This window comes from Thunnus thynnus, chromosome 10, assembly GCF_963924715.1.
Source record: "Thunnus thynnus chromosome 10, fThuThy2.1, whole genome shotgun sequence".
NCBI classification, from domain to species: domain Eukaryota; kingdom Metazoa; phylum Chordata; class Actinopteri; order Scombriformes; family Scombridae; genus Thunnus; species Thunnus thynnus.
The window spans coordinates 221,484-240,696 of NC_089526.1; the positions used below are offsets into that span (position 1 = coordinate 221,484).

A 19,213-nucleotide genomic window follows, 5' to 3' on the forward strand; every position below is an offset into this window, starting at 1 on the left:
CCTCTCCACAACATCCTCCTCACTGGACTGGTCCTCCCGGAAGTGGAGGCCACGCCCCTCGTGCTGCGTCACCACAGTATTAGATAATAAACAGGAAATGTGCTTATATGTCCATTAAACAAACAGCTGATAGAAATGATTCATTTAAACAGAAGTTAGTGAACATTTATACATTATTAAAAAAAAAAACTGATGCAAAAACCCACGAAAACAAATTTAAAATGAAACATAAAACAAGATTTTTACTACGTGAAGTCACTGAAAAGTGTTGAACAGATGCTATGAACTATGAACAGAGTTGAAGATTTAAGTTTATTATTTTTGCATCAAAGAATGAAAATAACATAAATCTGCATTAAATTCTCTCAACAAACCAAAACTAGTTGTTTTTTCTTAATTCATGAAAAATTCACCTGTTAAAATTCAGCATCACACAAACAAACACAGATTTCACCTGCGTAGTTAGAATTTATATTAATGAGAAAACATACATATAATCATATAATGTACTGTATGTATACAGACCTTTCTGCTGAATCCTACAAAAATGAGCTGCATTCAACCCCCCCCCCCCCCAGTGACGGCTGGTGACTCAAAAAACTGGGGAGGACAGGAGGAAACATTATATACAAACTTTGTATGAAGTTTGGTGTTATTATCATTTATTTTACAATAATTATAGGTCTTATATGTATGCTTCAGTAGTGGGGATGACCTATGAGGGGAATAAATGGAGTGAGGGTGACAGTTTAGTGATAAAGTGCTGCAGAAAAATAAAATCAAAACTAAAATGTGTAGCTCTGTACTGCAGTTTTTCCTTTATTAGGACCCGAGCAGCTAGCGGTTCACTCACACTCTCCATTCACATATATGAGTATCAGTTACTTATTGTCTCTACACACCTGACAGGTCACATGTCAATCACACTTTGACCAGGTCATGTGGGTTAAACGTCTTTACTTTTCTAAAAATAGACTTGATGAAAATTAGGAAATTAATTTGTTTTACACACAAACTCATCAAGAGTTTTCAGTTTACTAATTGAAATTCAAGTGAATGGGCCCAAAACTTGCATAATTTTGATGACACAGGTGTGAACGAGACAGACAGGTGTGAGCGAGACAGACAGGTGTGAACGAGACAGACAGGTGTGAACTAGACAGACAGGTGTGAACGAGACAGACAGGTGTGAGCGAGACAGACAGGTGTGAACGAGACAGACAGGTGTGAGCGAGACAGACAGGTGTGAACGAGACAGACAGGTGTGAACGAGACAGACAGGTGTGAACGAGACAGACAGGTGTGAGCGAGACAGACAGGTGTGAACGAGACAGACAGGTGTGAGCGAGACAGACAGGTGTGAGCGAGACAGACAAGTGTGAACGAGACAGACAGGTGTGAACGAGACAGACAAGTGTGAACGAGACAGACATGTCTCACCCTGCAGGAAACTCTCATCCTCACACCGTTGAGATTTGATGTTTCGCCATGACAGAGGAAGTTGCTATAACTTTATTGTAAATGCTCCAGTCTGCACCAAACTTTACATGTTTGATAAGAGTCCCGGCCTGAACACGTCTACATGACAATATTCCATCAGTGATGTAAACTGGATGAATAGCGCCCCCTACAACATATCAGTGAAGCAGCTCCAGCAGCAGGTAAAACAGTGGACAAAGGAAGTGATGTTTATCTCCTTCTTACACTGAAAACAGCCGGGTCTGAAAACATCTACATGCCCGTCACAGAAGACCTTCGACTGCGCCGCGGTCCGACGTGCGTGGAGGCGCGAGGGCCCGTTCAACGCTGCTTCCAGCTTTAATTAATAATTATAACTCCTCCTGTGGACACACAGAAGTGTTTGCTGCTGTATAAACATCATCAATGACAATATAATAAAACAGCTGTAATAATATAAAATATGTCCTCATAGGAGAAGTTATAATAAATACTGAACATTAATAAACACTTAACATGTCCAAACATCTGCTTATAACCGCATTATAGTGAGTTATTACTGTTTATTAGCTGTTTATAGACTGATTGAAGTAAAATGTGACAGATATCCTCACTGTTTGTCACCTGATTATATTTTATGCTTTATTCCACATTTCTCTGCATTTTTCATATGTGAATGTTTTTGTTGTGGCTGAAGAAACTTTAATCAGACTCTTTGATCGGGGTCATGATGTCATGATGTCATGATGTCATGATGTCATGATGACATCATGACATGTGATAAAGCTCCATCATATCAGCAGCTGAAGGCAGAACGACGGCGTCTCGTCCTCAGTTTAAGTGAAGCTGGAACACGAACAGACAGAAAGATCATTTTACTGTAAATCAAAGAGATCCGAACGAGCTTTAACTCTCTTGTCAGTAGTTATGGTGATCGATGCAACAAGCAGTAACAACTTCTTTGTTTTATTTATTGGTTATGATGCTTTAACAAACTATTTACCACAGCTGGACAATAACTAAGTACATTTACTCAGATACTGTACTTTAGTACCGGTTAACTTTCTGTTTCTGCTCTCGGTGAATAAAACTTCTAAAAAAACTTCAAAAAGTTTAAATTCAGACCGTAAAAAGTTGTAAAAGAAAGTCGCGTCTCAGTCTGAATCCCATCGACACAAACTGCTGCTATGGGCTGTTTCCTGTTTGAAGTTTGAAAGCTCCCGCCGCTCTCTGATTGGTCTAACGATCAGAAGCCTCTCCTATTGGCTGATACTTCGGCGTGTTGGATTGTGGTCTATGTAGTTGCCTATTACAGTAAAATAAACGTCAAAGATAACGTTTTGTGTGAAAGAACTGCTTCAGAAAACATAAAATATTAAACTTAATCACCTCAAATTAGTTTGTAGTTCAGTCTGAATTTAACACTGTTTAAACTCCCACTCTCCCAGGTTACCATAGCAACGGAGTCAAACAACTTTAGCCAGTAGCACCTTTAGCCGCTTCACTCATTAAAGTAAAAAGAATTTTACTTTATAAGAGACAGAGAACAGTTAGTTACACATTCAGGTTACCTGTCAGTTAGGTTAACATTTAACAGCGTGTCTTCATCATCATCATCATCTTCACCTGGAAACAGTAACATGCTGCTCTAACACTGATGCTTCACTATTAATAATCTAATGATGTCATATATAATAATATATCAGTCAGAGGGACCAAACCACTACTTTTACTGCAATACTTTAACTACATCAAGCTCATAATACTTATGTACTTTTACTGCAATACTTTTACTACATTGTTGAAAGCTCCAATATATGTGGCCGAGACAAACTCTACTCAAGCCTTCTTCTATTTAATGTTTAATTAAATAGTTTAATGTCTTGCACCATTAGTGGGGAATTTATACAATTTATACAATTTGTACTGAACTAGATCTGAACCGACTAGAATGACTAAACAAACACAAACAAACATCAAACACCTGGACAACCATCAGATAATCTGAGGCAAAGGAGCAGCAGATTTTAATCTCAAATGTAAAAAAGGAGTTCAAATGTTCCACAAGGTGTGATGTCAGTGACAGCTGAAGAAAAGGTCCCTGTTTTGTGTAAAGTCATGTAATATCAGCATGTAAGTGATAGATGTCCTGGAAATAGATGGTATGTGGTAATACAAATAAGAGGAAGTTATAGTTATAAAAAGAAAAGCCAAGAGAGACTCGGGGTTCCTTTTTCCTTTGGGCTTTAAGAGGGATCTCTTTGAGACTCTCTTTAGTCTTTTAGCTTTTTAATCTTTTGCTCAAGTTTTTGTATTTTCTTCATCTCCAACTGCAACTTGATTTTTAACTTTCAGTGGCTTGTTAACGGACATTTTGTAGAAGAGAAAATGTGTCAAAGAGTTTGATAACGTTGGTAAGTTGGTTCTCTTAAGTCGCGACACCATAATTTTAATTATACATCTGATATTATGTAGCCTAGTGATAATATAACCACAGTCACTGATCTGAACGCTCATTTATTAGCAAATAAAGATAAAACCATGAACAGGGACGAGCTCTGCTCTTCACTCTCATCATGCAGACTCATCAAGCCGGATGCAGGAATTGAACCATCAACCTCCCGGTAATAAGTTTACTCCTCAAAGCTCTAGGCCATCACTACCTGTCTACAGGTGTGCACTTAATCTGTCAGCAGTTTTGTGCCGAGTCGTCTCCTTCACTGTGTTCATTGTGGCAGTTTTGCCCTTTTTGGTGAAAACTTCTTTATATTCTTCATATAGTTTCATCAGCAGGTTTGTTTCCTCTTCTGTTCGCAACATAGTTTCATCTTTTACAATCAACTGTTCTGGGCTGCTTATGTACTCCACTCACTCATTCACTCATTCACTCATTCATTCATTCATTCACTCACTCACTCATTCATTCACTCATTCATTCACTCATCAATCAATCATTCATTCACTCACTCACTCACTCACTCACTCATTCATTCATTCATTCACTCATTCATTCATTCATTCATTCATTCACTCACTCACTCATTCATTCACTTGTTCACTCACTCACTCATTCATTCATTCACTCACTCGTTCACTCATTCATTCATTCACTCACTCACTCATTCACTCACTCACTCACTCACTCATTCACTCACTCATTCATTCATTCATTCACTCATTCATTCATTCATTCATTCACTCACTCACTCATTCATTCACTTGTTCACTCACTCACTCATTCATTCATTCACTCACTCGTTCACTCATTCATTCACTCACTCACTCATTCATTCACTCATTCACTCACTCACTCATTCATTCATTCATTCACTCACTCATTCACTCATTCACTCACTCATTCATTCACTCACTCGTTCACTCATTCATTCATTCACTCACTCGTTCATTCACTCACTCATTCACTCACTCACTCATTCACTCATTCATTCATTCATTCATTCACTCACTCATTCACTCACTCATTCACTCACTCATTCACTCACTCACTCATTCATTCATTCATTCACTCACTCATTCACTCACTCACTCATTCATTCACTCATTCATTCATTCACTCACTCGTTCACTCACTCACTCATTCACTCACTCATTCACTCACTCATTCATTCACTCATTCACTCACTCGTTCACTCACTCACTCATTCATTCACTCATTCACTCACTCATTCACTCACTCATTCATTCACTCATTCATTCACTCATTCACTCATTCATTCATTCATTCATTCATTCACTCGTTCACTCATTCACTCACTCATTCATTCACTCATTCATTCATTCATTCACTCATTCATTCACTCATTCACTCACTCATTCATTCACTCACTCATTCATTCATTCATTCACTCATTCATTCATTCATTCATTCACTCACTCGTTCACTCATTCATTCATTCACTCATTCACTCACTCATTCATTCATTCATTCATTCACTCACTTATTCACTCACTCACTCATTCATTCATTCACTCACTCGTTCACTCATTCACTCACTCATTCATTCATTCATTCATTCATTCACTCACTCATTCATTCATTCACTCACTCATTCACTCATTCATTCATTCATTCATTCACTCACTCATTCACTCACTCATTCATCCACTCATTCACTCACTCACTCATTCGTTCATTCATTCACTCACTCATTCACTCACTCACTCACTCATTCATTCACTCATTCATTCATTCACTCACTCACTCATTCATTCACTCATTCATTCATTCACTCACTCACTCATTCACTCACTCATTCACTCACTCGTTCACTCATTCATTCATTCACTCACTCGTTCATTCACTCACTTATTCACTCACTCATTCACTCACTCGTTCACTCACTCACTCATTCATTCACTCATCCATTCACTCATTCACTCACTCATTCACTCACTCATTCATTCATTCATTCACTCACTCGTTCACTCACTCACTCATTCATTCACTCATTCATTCATTCATTCATTCATTCACTCACTCGTTCACTCATTCACTCACTCATTCACTCACTCATTCATTCATTCATTCACTCATTCATTCACTCATTCACTCATTCATTCATTCACTCATTCACTCACTCATTCATTCACTCACTCACTCATTCATTCATTCATTCACTCACTCATTCATTCACTCACTCATTCACTCACTCATTCACTCACTCATTCATTCATTCATTCACTCATTCATTCATTCATTCATTCATTCATTCATTCACTCATTCATTCACTCATTCACTCATTCATTCATTCACTCACTCGTTCACTCATTCACTCACTCATTCATTCATTCATTCACTCACTCACTCATTCATTCATTCATTCACTCATTCATTCACTCATTCACTCACTCATTCACTCACTCATTCATTCACTCACTCATTCATTCATTCATTCACTCACTCATTCATTCATTCACTCATTCATTCACTCACTCATTCATTCATTCATTCACTCATTCATTCACTCATTCACTCACTCATTCATTCATTCACTCATTCACTCAAGCGTTCACTCACTCACTCACTCATTCATTCATTCATTCACTCATTCATTCATTCATTCATTCATTCACTCACTCGTTCACTCATTCACTCACTCATTCACTCACTCATTCATTCATTCATTCACTCATTCATTCATTCACTCATTCATTCATTCATTCATTCATTCACTCACTCGTTCACTCATTCACTCACTCATTCATTCATTCATTCATTCATTCACTCACTCATTCATTCATTCATTCACTCACTCACTCATTCATTCATTCATTCACTCATTCATTCATTCACTCATTCATTCATTCATTCATTCATTCACTCATTCATTCACTCATTCACTCACTCATTCATTCATTCATTCATTCATTCACTCACTCATTCACTCACTCATTCATTCACTCACTCACTCATTCATTCATTCATTCACTCATTCATTCATTCATTCATTCATTCATTCACTCACTCACTCATTCATTCACTCACTTGTTCACTCACTCACTCACTCATTCACTCACATGCTTTTGGAGCCTGATAGTGAATGCTGTTGCACCAGTGACACACAGGTTCGTTTCTATGGAAACTATTGTTGTCTAAATGTTTGAACAGGACAATTTGAATATATCAATAATGTAATTATATTATTGATGATGATTTATGGATTAAACATCTTAGCTATTCATTTATAATTAGGAGTTGTTTATTATCACCAATTTCACACTTAAATGTTGTTTATTTAGGCTCAATATGTTTTAAATAATTCTAATATACTGTTGACATTGAATAAATATTGATTTTATAATTTTTTAAGACAGTTTTTATTTATGTGAACAAACTGTTTGAATACAGTCGAACTAATAAAAGAAGTTTTTAAAGACTCTTCCTGTCACTTCCTGTCACTTCCTGTCACTTCCTGTCACTTGGTCCAACGTAACAACATGTCATTTATTATTTATATAAAGTCATTTCTTCTGAAATGTGCAAACACGTATTCATGTTATATTTCACTGCAGAGCAGAAACACATGCTGGATGCTTCTGATAAGTTTCTACTGAATGTGTTAAATGTATTTATTGATTATTTGTGTTTATTCTGTTATTTAATAAACCAGGTTATGATCAGAATGTCTCATCATTTGTGGAATAATTTGGGGCCAAAATCTATAATATATAAAATTATACATATATAAAAAATATCTAATAAAATGTCACATTGTTGAGAGAGAGCTGTGATATAAGTGTTATAAGCAGGATGATCAATCAGAATATTGATCTCTGCTCAGGTGACAGATTGTGTCCTATAAGGTCCAAATATGGTATTCAGAACAGACAAATACTGAGTTTTTATGAATATTTATTTCATACAAATATGTTAAAAATGATTTATTTTTGTCAACAGAGACTCAACGAGGTGACAGAGAACGGTTTCCTCCAACACTCAGCAGATTTATCTTCACTGACGACATTTTTACATTTGCTTTTGTTGGGACGGGCAGTAGCGTGTTTGGTTATTAGCAATAATTCATAATTATCATAGATGATTATGAATTATGAAAATAAGATATTGTTAACCTTAATCAATAATTCGGGCACCAACTGTTGGATCTGTGAGGAACATAGTTGATTATTGGCAATAATCATCAATTATCAAGGATAATTAACTAATTATAACAATTAATAGAATTATTAATATGAATTAACAAATACGGGGCACCACCCGGAAACCGGGACCAATAACCGAACCAGGTAATCTCATAAAAGGAGTTCAGCTAGAATGTTAATATCTGAGAGATATCAACATTCAAGGGTGAACAAAGAAGGGTGAATTCGAGCTCTGACTCCTTCAATCAGCCACTTTTCACAATATTACACACAATAATGACAGAAAAACTTCTCTTTAAAGATATAACAGTGTTTATTAAACTTAGCAAAATTAACAAAGTTAACAAATACTTCATTCAATAAATAACTATTCTAAAATCTAATCCTACCAAACAAAACACAACAGCTATGTACAGGGTTGGACACATGCAGGGGAATGCATGTGTGTGTGTGACAAGATGGCGACGGGGCCTGACGTTATGACGTCGTCGGTCTGTGACTATGGGAGGAAGTCACGTCGCGTGTGAACCGAATGGCAGAAGTACGGCGGTGTCTTGGTTAGACAGAAGCAAGACGGCGCCGCCTGGCGGACGGCGTCTCGCACTCACCCACTACTGTGAAAAACACACGTGTCTGATGGCGGATAAGGAAAGACAAAGCGAAGCTTTGTCCGACGTTATCTGACCATCAGATGTGCAAAAACTTTTAGAGCAGTTTTTTAAATAACATTATAATCACAATTCAGATCCAGCAAGAAAAGAAAAATGTTGAAATGTTTTTCTAACATGGAACAATAATAAAATAAATAGTTTCTAATATTCATGATTTCTACAGTTGCACTTTTACTATTTTACAATATAACAACAAATTTACTGACAGAAACTTGTGGAATTCTTTACATTCACTTCCAGATTCTCAGACTGCTGATAGCATCAAAACGTCTTAGCTGGAACTGAACCTGCAGGTTTCAAACAGGTTTGACCTGCAGCCAGACGCCCCCATCTGTCCAGCATGTTAATGACACTCCAGTCAGCCAATCAGCATCCAGCAGCTCACCTCAGCCTTGAAAAAGCTGCTGCGAGTCTCACATCTGCTTCTGTACCTGCACACATCCACACACAGGTGAGTACAAACAGTCAGCTTGTTCTCTTATTTCATGTTCATTATTGATTACTGTCTCAACTCCTGATTAGATTCATTGATTGGTTGTTTAGTCTATAAAATGTCAGAAAACAGTCTAAGAAAATGTCTTCAAATGTCTAAAAACTCAAACAGATTCAGTTTAGAATGAAAGAAAACTGAGATGCAGAAAATGAGACAGAATGGATGGAATGTTTTACTGATAATCAATTATAAATGATCATGATAGAAAATCTTAAAATCATAAACTTCTGAATCACACTGAGCATTTTACTGGCATCATTTTGTTCATCAAATTTAAAAACAGCTCATAAATACATAGTTTTATGTTTAAAACAGTTCAGTAATACATTTCTGCTCACTGTAGATTTTAACAAACAAACAGCAGTTGTTGGGACTGTTTTCAGCGGCGGATGAATCCACATGTGATGCTGTAGTGAATGTTAAAGGAGGAAGCTACAGAGCAGACAGCTGAGTGACCGTTGGTCATGTTGTAATCAGTGACAGAAAGACGTTTCTCAATTCATGTTCACCTGCATGAAAACCCGTTTGTCTTCCAGAGAACTGGGAGCTGCATGAACCTGCAGCTGATTATTCAACATTCAGCAGTGCTGTTGAAATAAAAGCTAGAGATGTTTGGTTGAATTAACATCAAATTATAAATCTTACATAATTAAGTAAAGTTAATGAGACATTAGTTCAATCCACTAACTTCCTGTGTGACATTTTATAATCTGCTGTAGAATTAAAAATAAAAACACTATTCATGATTGATATCTAAAAATAAACTAAATGTGTAAGCGATGAACACAAATGATACAACAGTAAACATTTAAACAACATGAATAACCACAGATCAGATGTCACCCTCCATCCATCCTGATCAATCAAAACCACTTAAAAGAAAGAATGAATCAATAATTAAATCAGAAGTAAACAAAAGCTATAAAAACCAAAGTCGTCATATTATAAAAATCACATCACATAAAAACAACAACTTCACGGCAAGAAGCTGCAGGTCTGATATACAGAGAGTGTTTCATCTTTACACACACCTACAGGTGAAGTACAGGTGAAGTACAGGTGAAGTACGGGTGAAGTACAGGTGAAGTACAGTTGAAGTACGGGTGAAGTACGGGTGAAGTACGGGTGAAGTACAGGTGATGTACAGGTGAAGTACAGTTGAAGTACGGGTGAAGTACGGGTGATGTACGGGTGATGTACAGGTGATGTACAGTTGAAGTACGGGTGAAGTACAGGTGAAGTACAGGTGAAGTACAGTTGAAGTACGGGTGAAGTACGGGTGATGTACGGGTGATGTACAGGTGATGTACAGGTGAAGTACAGGTGAAGTACAGGTGAAGTACAGGTGAAGTACGGGTGAAGTACGGGTGATGTACGGGTGATGTACAGTTGAAGTACAGGTGAAGTACGGGTGAAGTACGGGTGAAGTACGGGTGAAGTACAGGTGAAGTACAGTTGAAGTACAGTTGAAGTACAGGTGAAGTACAGGTGAAGTACAGTTGAAGTACAGGTGAAGTACAGTTGAAGTACGGGTGAAGTACGGGTGAAGTACAGGTGAAGTACAGTTGAAGTACAGTTGAAGTACAGGTGAAGTACAGGTGAAGTACAGTTGAAGTACGGGTGAAGTACAGGTGAAGTACGGTTGAAGTACGGGTGAAGTACAGGTGAAGTACAGTTGAAGTACAGTTGAAGTACAGGTGAAGTACAGGTGAAGTACAGTTGAAGTACAGGTGAAGTACAGGTGAAGTACAGGTGAAGTACGGTTGAAGTACGGGTGAGGTACGGGTGAAGTACGGGTGAAGTACGGGTGAAGTACGGGTGAAGTACGGGTGAAGTACAGTTGATGTACGGGTGAAGTACGGGTGAAGTACGGGTGAAGTACAGGTGAAGTACAGTTGATGTACGGGTGAAGTACGGGTGAAGTACAGTTGAAGTACGGGTGAAGTACGGGTGAAGTACGGGTGAAGTACGGGTGACGTACGGGTGAAGTACGGTTGAAGTACGGTTGAAGTACGGTTGAAGTACGGGTGAAGTACCGGTGAAGTACGGGTGAAGTACGGGTGAAGTACGGGTGACGTACGGGTGAAGTACGGTTGAAGTACGGTTGAAGTACGGGTGAAGTACGGGTGAAGTACGGGTGAAGTACCGGTGAAGTACGGGTGAAGTACCGGTGAAGTACAGTTGAAGTACGGGTGAAGTACAGGTGAAGTACGGTTGAAGTACAGGTGAAGTACGGGTGAAGTACGGGTGAAGTACAGGTGAAGTACAGTTGAAGTACGGGTGAAGTACAGTTGAAGTACGGGTGAAGTACGGGTGAAGTACGGGTGAAGTACAGTTGAGGTACGGGTGAAGTACAGTTGAGGTACGGGTGAAGTACAGGTGAAGTACGGGTGAAGTACGTGTGAAGTACGGGTGAAGTACGGGTGAAGTACGGGTGAAGTACAGTTGAGGTACGGGTGAAGTACAGGTGAAGTACGGGTGAAGTACGTGTGAAGTACGGGTGAAGTACGGGTGAAGTACCGGTGAAGTACAGGTGACATACGGGTGAAGTACGGGTGAAGTACGGGTGAAGTACCGGTGAAGTACGGGTGAAGTACGGGTGAAGTACGGGTGAAGTACAGTTGAAGTACGGGTGAAGTACGGGTGAAGTACGGGTGAAGTACAGTTGAGGTACGGGTGAAGTACAGTTGAGGTACGGGTGAAGTACAGGTGAAGTACGGGTGAAGTACGTGTGAAGTACGGGTGAAGTACGGGTGAAGTACGGGTGAAGTACAGTTGAGGTACGGGTGAAGTACAGGTGAAGTACGGGTGAAGTACGTGTGAAGTACGGGTGAAGTACGGGTGAAGTACCGGTGAAGTACAGGTGACATACGGGTGACGTACGGGTGAAGTACGGGTGAAGTACGGGTGAAGTACCGGTGAAGTACAGGTGACATACGGGTGACGTACGGGTGAAGTACGGGTGAAGTACGGGTGACGTACGGGTGAAGTACCGGTGAAGTACGGGTGAAGTACGGGTGAAGTACGGGTGAAGTACGGGTGAAGTACAGGTGAAGTACAGGTGAAGTACAGGTGACATACGGGTGACGTCTGTCCTCTCTGGCAGGTCTGAAGTCGTCTCCTCATGATGTGCGACAGCAGCAGAACTGAAATCTTCCTTCCGTCTTGTGAAAGTGTCCGTTCAGAGCAGACGATCCAGTTGTACAACAGATGTGCAGAAACCTACGAACAGGTCAGTGACGTCTCATCATCATCATCATCATCATCATTATCATCATCATCAGTATTATTAGTATTAATAACAGTGGGCTCATCGGGAGCTCAGACGGCCTGTTAGAGACAGAGGCTGAACTGAGGGGCTGCATAAAGGACCAATACAAGATAAATAAGGAGTTTTTAACTGTGAATCTTAAATATTATGAAAGACACAGAAGGTTTCTGCTGATGTTTATGAGCTGAAGTCTGAGGGTCAGAATAACTTTAACACGTTACATCAACAGGATTTAGCCGAGATGAACTACAGAGCGCCAAACTTGGCAGTTGATTTCCTTAATGCCAACTTCTCAGGGAGTCGACAGGAAGTTCAGGTGTTGGATGTCGCCTGCGGGTCGGGACTGGTTGCTAAACTGGTGAGTCTCAAATTGGCTTCATGAAATGTTTCAGTGATGTGAGTCACCATGGGCGTATAAAGACAACTGGATACAGGAACAGCACCAGGCTTTGAAGCCGATTTGACATAGCGGCCAAACTGTGTAATTACAACATCATGTGATGCTGTCGTTCCCAAAAAGACTTTTTCCCACGGATTTTCTCTATGAAAGAGACGTCTGTAAATCAGCGGATACATTTATTTGAGCATCATAACTTGAAATGACTCATTTCACCGTCAGAATTTCCCCTTTCAAGTTAGCCGGAGGGCTGAACTGGAAGTTAGAAGTTTCGGCTGGTGGAAGTCTCTAATGAGCGTGCTCAGTCTGTTTTCACCTGGGTGATTCTTCACAGCAGGAAGTGGCTTTTTTGACTTCATGTGTCACTGAGCAACTCTCATATGAATGAACAGGGCCCGCCCCCTCCGACTTGTCTTTGTACATCCATGCAGCAGACGTCATCCTGGTCGCTGCCTTCAGCCTGTACGAGTGTAAACTCTGACCTGATGGTGGCGCTAAAGGAGAGCTCAGAGGATTCATCACTGAGCAGAAATAGTATTATTGTGTTTATTATTGTGTTGGTGTGTGAAAGCAGAGCGCTCAGACTGAATGCTGTGTGTTGTTGTGTGCAGATGGTTGAACTGGGCTTCAGGCTCTTTGTGGGAGTGGACGGCAGTGGAGGCATGCTGGAACAAGCTGCTAGAACTGGCCTCTATCAGGACCTCAGACTGGCCTTACTGGGAACACAACCTCTGCCTGCACAGCCTGGTACACCTCATACACTTGCTTATATTCAGCCAGTATGATATCATTCAGAGGTTGTGTATGATTAATAAACAGCAAGCAAACAATGCTGCTAAAACTAATTATTATAATAAATAATTATAATTAGTTTTAAAATCTGTGAATTATTGAGCACCAGATGGGCTGTTACAGCTGGTAGCAGCTGAAAACCCAACAAACATGGACGTCTTAAACCAGCCAAAGACCAACATTCAGTTTAAGAGATTTGCTGTGATGTTGTCAATGCAGTGTTTTAATTTTTAAATTTAATAAACTGAAAGTTAGCTGTCTCAGCCAGCGGAAGTCTCTAATGAGCACGCTCTGCCTGAGGCCGCTTCCTCCTTTACACCAATCAATCATGTGATCATCACCATATATACATATATATATATATATATATATAACATCTGAATCAATCGCTTCTTTAAAATGATCATATACAGAATTGACAGAAATATTTTTGGTAAATAAGTTAAACTAGTATTTGGAGGCAAAGTGTGTTTACATCATTTCCATTTTTTAACATTAATGAATAATCCCAAACTATTACAAAGTTCATCAGTACATTGAAGTTAGTTCATCCATCTATGGACAGAATTTCCTGTTGAGATCATTTGAAAACAAATGTGACCCAGCAGACTCTTCAGGTCGAAGTCTCATTTAACCCTTAGATCCAGAAAGCGTCCCTCTTCCTCTCTGATGCACATGAGTCTTCATCAGCAGCACAAACACTCGCTGATCACTGATCACTGATCACTGATCGAAACCAGATGTCACAGCAGTTTATTACAGCAGAGTTGAAACTTTTTCTAGAGGCAGTTTTGAGTTTGTCTTATTATATATTATATTATTATATGTATTGTAAAGAATGAATCTTTGATTGTTTTTGCTGGAGGTGTGAAGTGTCACATTCTGTCCTCTTGTTCTGCTTTCAGCTCTGTTTGATGTGGTGATCATCGTCGGGGCTTTAGGTGTTGGTTTTGCACCGGTCAGTGTTGTCAGGGAGCTCTGCCACGCTGCCAAACCAGGTAACCAACGAGGGAAGATTCACCTGCGATACAAACATCACCTGTGGCAGATCTTTGAGCAATTTGGCCTGAAACAGGTTCACATATTTATATGGTGCAGCAGACAGAATATTTTTATCCAGATGCTTCAAAGAGTGTTTGAGGATTCTGGAAACACCTTCAGACCAGCAGAGTGTGAAGTTCAAGCAGCTTGTGGCTGTTTCTAACCCTAACCCCTCTGAAACTAGAACCACCTGATCTGTAGCTTCTTCCTGTCGGACACCACTGTGGATTAAAGTTCCTGCTGTGTTTGAATCTGTTCCCTGTCGTCTCCAGGAGGTTACGTCTGCATGGCGAGAGGCAACCACACAGGACCAGCAGCATCCAGATACAAGGAGGATCTGGAGAGAGAGCTGAAGCTGATGGAGGAGGAGGGACTGTGGAGTCCAGTAGGAATCAAACTGTCTGACAGATACATGAAGGAGCCGCCGCAGATCTGTGAGAGAGATGAGAGCCAGTACATCAGCGGGACTGTCTACCTGTACAAGACGGCCTCGTAACCCAGCAGCCATTAACATCCATCATTCATGATCAACACACATGTACACACATAAATCCTGTCTGATGTCATATATGATCAATATCTTGTTCCATCCTCTAATCAGACATCCAGCTGGTGGATTTAAACTCACATGTGACGTAAAAAATATCTGCAAAGTGCCAGAATATGGATTTTTCTTGCATGTGCATCTTTCAAACTGTTGGATTAAATGAAGTTAATTAATTTAAACGTTTTGTCCCTAAAGAGGATAAAGAATCGTCTCAAGTGTTAATGTCATTTGACCTAAAATGTGATAAAACTTCTTTGTTTTATATTTCACAGACCAGAAGAACTCTGGTTTATTAAAAATAAGTCAGGGAAGAGAAAGTGGCCGAAGGAGATAAAAGGGTTCCTGTTCTAGGAGTTTCTACTCCAACAAGACTAACTCAATAAACTCAAATAAAGCTCAAACTAGCACAATGAACAGAGGCCAGCCCACTCACAAACTGATGCACAAAAATTTCTTTGCACTGAATTTCTGCCGGTGAGCCTCATGTTCTAGTTCTTATGCTTTTAAAACTGCAGTTTTTACCTTGACAGAGTTTTTACTGTCTGTTATAAGCAAAGCAGAATAAGCGTCGGAGCTTCCCCAGTCAACACACTCTGCAGCAGCTGCTCACAGTTACTCCACTTCCTGTTAGCAAACCTCTCAAACAACAAGACAAATGTATCTGGATCCTTTTCTGAAAATTTGGGAAACAACACAAACAACCACAAACACCATAAAAAATTTGAAGAACTGCCCCTACAAGGGTCTAACTCTGTGTATTCAACAGCTTGTTGCTGTGCTCGAATAGTCTGTTCTCGTTCCAGAGCGTTTTCTTGTTTGTGCTGCAAAGTTAACAGCTCCTCTCACTGCTTGAAAGTCAGAGTGACCCCAACCCCGACTACAGGCTGCTGCTCTGGAGGACTGACCTGATTCTGCAGGAATTTCTCTACACCAATACCAGTAGCCAAACCATACTGACCAGTAACACAAACAATGGTACCTGCCATGAAAAGGCTACAATGCAAAACACGAACCTGCTGTCGTGGAAAAATCTTCAGATGGGCCAATAGATCTTCAGGTCACCCACAACTTAGTAAACTCAAAACTTATAAGAGAAAGACTCCAACAAAAATACACTGGCAGCTGGTAGAGTCCAGTGTGAAGAGGTTTACTGTGCGTAAAGAGATACGGAGCAAACCGAGGCCTTTTGTCCCGGGACAAAGAAAAACCTGATGCAAAATCATAAAACCTCATATTATATACTTTTCATAACCCCTCCTATTGTGGAGCTTAGTTTCTAGTCTCCACCTCATTTTTAATTAAATTCAACCATCTGGTCATTATTTCTGAGTTCATAAGTGACCTTGATGCTTTGCTGATAATACAAGTGTGACTTATCTTAGAAATTACTGCCTCAGCATCTTTTCTCACAGTAAAAACAGACCTGGCGGCTTTTAATCATTTCACACAGAAAACCAAATTGCTATATCACAGATTAGCCTTCTTGCTAACTCTCTGGGAACTGTCTCTTACTGGCTTAATGCTATCTTTGCACTCTCACTGGCACATTCGTTAGATCATGGAAAGGCAGTTTTCCACCACACTGACAAGCAGAGACACTGACTAAACCCAGCAGGACAGCCAGCATGTGGAACATCCTTTCCCCTGGTTACCCAACCCACAGAGCAGCTGACTCAAACCCAGTCTTCATTCAGTAGTGGGTGATTTAAACATGGAGCCCAGTGACTCTGCCAGACAACCAACATGCTCTGGCCACACTGATGCACAAAAAAAACAAACTAATACAACAGATGGACGTTGTTTCTAATATCTATTGGAAAAGTAGCCTTACAGAACCCGCAGGTGTGTTTGGATCAGACGGAAAACAAATGAAGATCCAACTAAGCACAAACCAGATGGGATGGCGTGTTGCTGCAGGACGCTGTGGCAGCCATGCTGGTCTTACTGGTTTCCCTCAGTACTGGTTTCTAAAATATGAAACATTTCTGACACTTTTTGTTTAACACGTTTCTGTATCTGTTATTTCATAGTTCTGATGTCTTCAGTTTTGTTCTACATTGTAAAAAATAGTAAAAATAAAGAAAGCCCTTGTATGAGGAGGCGTGTCCAAATGTTTGACTGGTACTGTATATCTGGTTGCCTTCCAGACGTCTGGTAAAGACATAAGACTGAGCCGAACACTTTGATACTGTCAGGTAGGCGGGCTGAGCAGGGGGACCCAGCGAGAGACGGCAGGCAGGAAACAATGCTGAGTATTTAATGGATAGATTCAGAAGTCACAGGAGACACAAGAACAAAGGAACACTGACCATAATCACAGGAACTAACGCAGAACTAACGCAGGACAAACGCAGAACTAACGCAGAACAAACGCAAGACTAACGCAGGACAAACGCAGAACTAACGCAGAACAAACGCAAGACTAACGCAGGACTAACGCAGGACAAACGCAGAACTAACGCAGAACAAACGCAAGACTAACGCAGGACAAACGCAGAACTAACGCAGAACAAACGCAAGACTAACGCAGGACTAACGCAGGACAAACGCAGGACTAACGCAAGACTAACGCAGGACTAACGCAGGACTAACGCAGAACAAACGCAAGACTAACGCAGGACTAACGCAGGACTAACGCAGGACAAACGCAGGACTAACGCAGAACTAACGCAGAACAAACGCAGAACAAACGCAGGACTAACGCAGGACTAACGCAGGACAAACGCAGGACTAACGCAGGACTAACGCAGGACTAACGCAGAACAAACGCAGGACTAACGCAGGACTAACGCAGGACTAACGCAGAACTAACGCAAGACTAACGCAGAACTAACGCAGAACAAACGCAGGACTAACGCAGAACAAACGCAGGACTAACGCAGGACTAACGCAGGACTAACGCAGAACTAACGCAGAACAAACGCAGGACTAACGCAGAACAAACGCAGGACTAACGCAGGACTAACGCAGGACTAACGCAGGACTAACGCAGGACTAACGCAGGACAAACGCAGGACTAACGCAAGACTAACGCAGGACTAACGCAGGACTAACGCAGAACAAACGCAAGACTAACGCAGGACTAACGCAGGACTAACGCAGGACAAACGCAGGACTAACGCAGAACTAACGCAGAACAAACGCAGAACAAACGCAGGACTAACGCAGGACAAACGCAGGACAAACGCAGGACTAACGCAGGACTAACGCAGGACTAACGCAGGACAAACGCAGGACTAACGCAGGACTAACGCAGGACTAACGCAGGACTAACGCAGGACTAACGCAGAACAAACGCAGGACTAACGCAGGACTAACGCAGAACTAACGCAGAACTAACGCAGGACTAACGCAGGACTAACGCAGAACTAACGCAGAACAAACGCAGGACTAACGCAGGACTAACGCAGAACTAACGCAGGACTAACGCAGAACTAACGCAGAACAAACGCAGAACAAACGCAGGACTAACGCAGGACTAACGCAGGACTAACGCAGAACTAACGCAGAACAAACGCAGAACAAACGCAGAACAAACGCAGGACTAACGCAGGACTAACGCAGGACTAACGCAGAACTAACGCAGAACAAACGCAGAACAAACGCAGGACTAACGCAGGACTAACGCAGGACAAACGCAGAACAAACGCAGGACTAACGCAGGACTAACGCAGGACTAACGCAGGACTAACGCAGGACTAACGCAGAACTAACGCAGGACTAACGCAGGACTAACGCAGAACTAACGCAGGACTAACGCAGGACTAACGCAGAACAAACGCAGGACTAACGCAGGACTAACGCAGGACTAACGCAGAACTAACGCAGAACAAACGCAGAACAAACGCAGGACTAACGCAGGACTAACGCAGAACTAACGCAGGACAAACGCAGGACAAACGCAGAACTAACGCAGGACAA

General features: G+C 40.8%; 1 protein-coding gene across 1 annotated transcript; it reads left to right on the top strand.

Moving 5' to 3' along the window:
- Positions 1-8,818: 8,818 nt before the first annotated feature.
- LOC137190546 (methyltransferase-like protein 27) lies at positions 8,819-17,354 on the top strand. The gene is made up of 6 exons (XM_067600098.1): positions 8,819-9,202; positions 12,351-12,476; positions 12,745-12,873; positions 13,524-13,659; positions 14,610-14,702; positions 15,018-17,354. The coding sequence occupies exons 2-6, from the start codon at positions 12,369-12,371 to the stop codon at positions 15,239-15,241; spliced, it is 690 nt and encodes a 229-aa protein (XP_067456199.1). The 5' UTR covers positions 8,819-9,202; positions 12,351-12,368; the 3' UTR covers positions 15,242-17,354.
- Positions 17,355-19,213: the final 1,859 nt, after the last annotated feature.

Excerpts from the sequence above, each read along its gene's own strand:
- LOC137190546 (XM_067600098.1), top strand. The coding sequence starts at position 12,369 with ATGATGTGCGACAGCAGCAGAACTGAAATCTTCCTTCCGTCTTGTGAA. Across the intron at positions 12,477-12,744 it reads GTGCAGAAACCTACGAACAG|GATTTAGCCGAGATGAACTA; the intron begins GTCAGTGACGTC and ends TTACATCAACAG. Across the intron at positions 12,874-13,523 it reads CGGGACTGGTTGCTAAACTG|ATGGTTGAACTGGGCTTCAG; the intron begins GTGAGTCTCAAA and ends TGTTGTGTGCAG.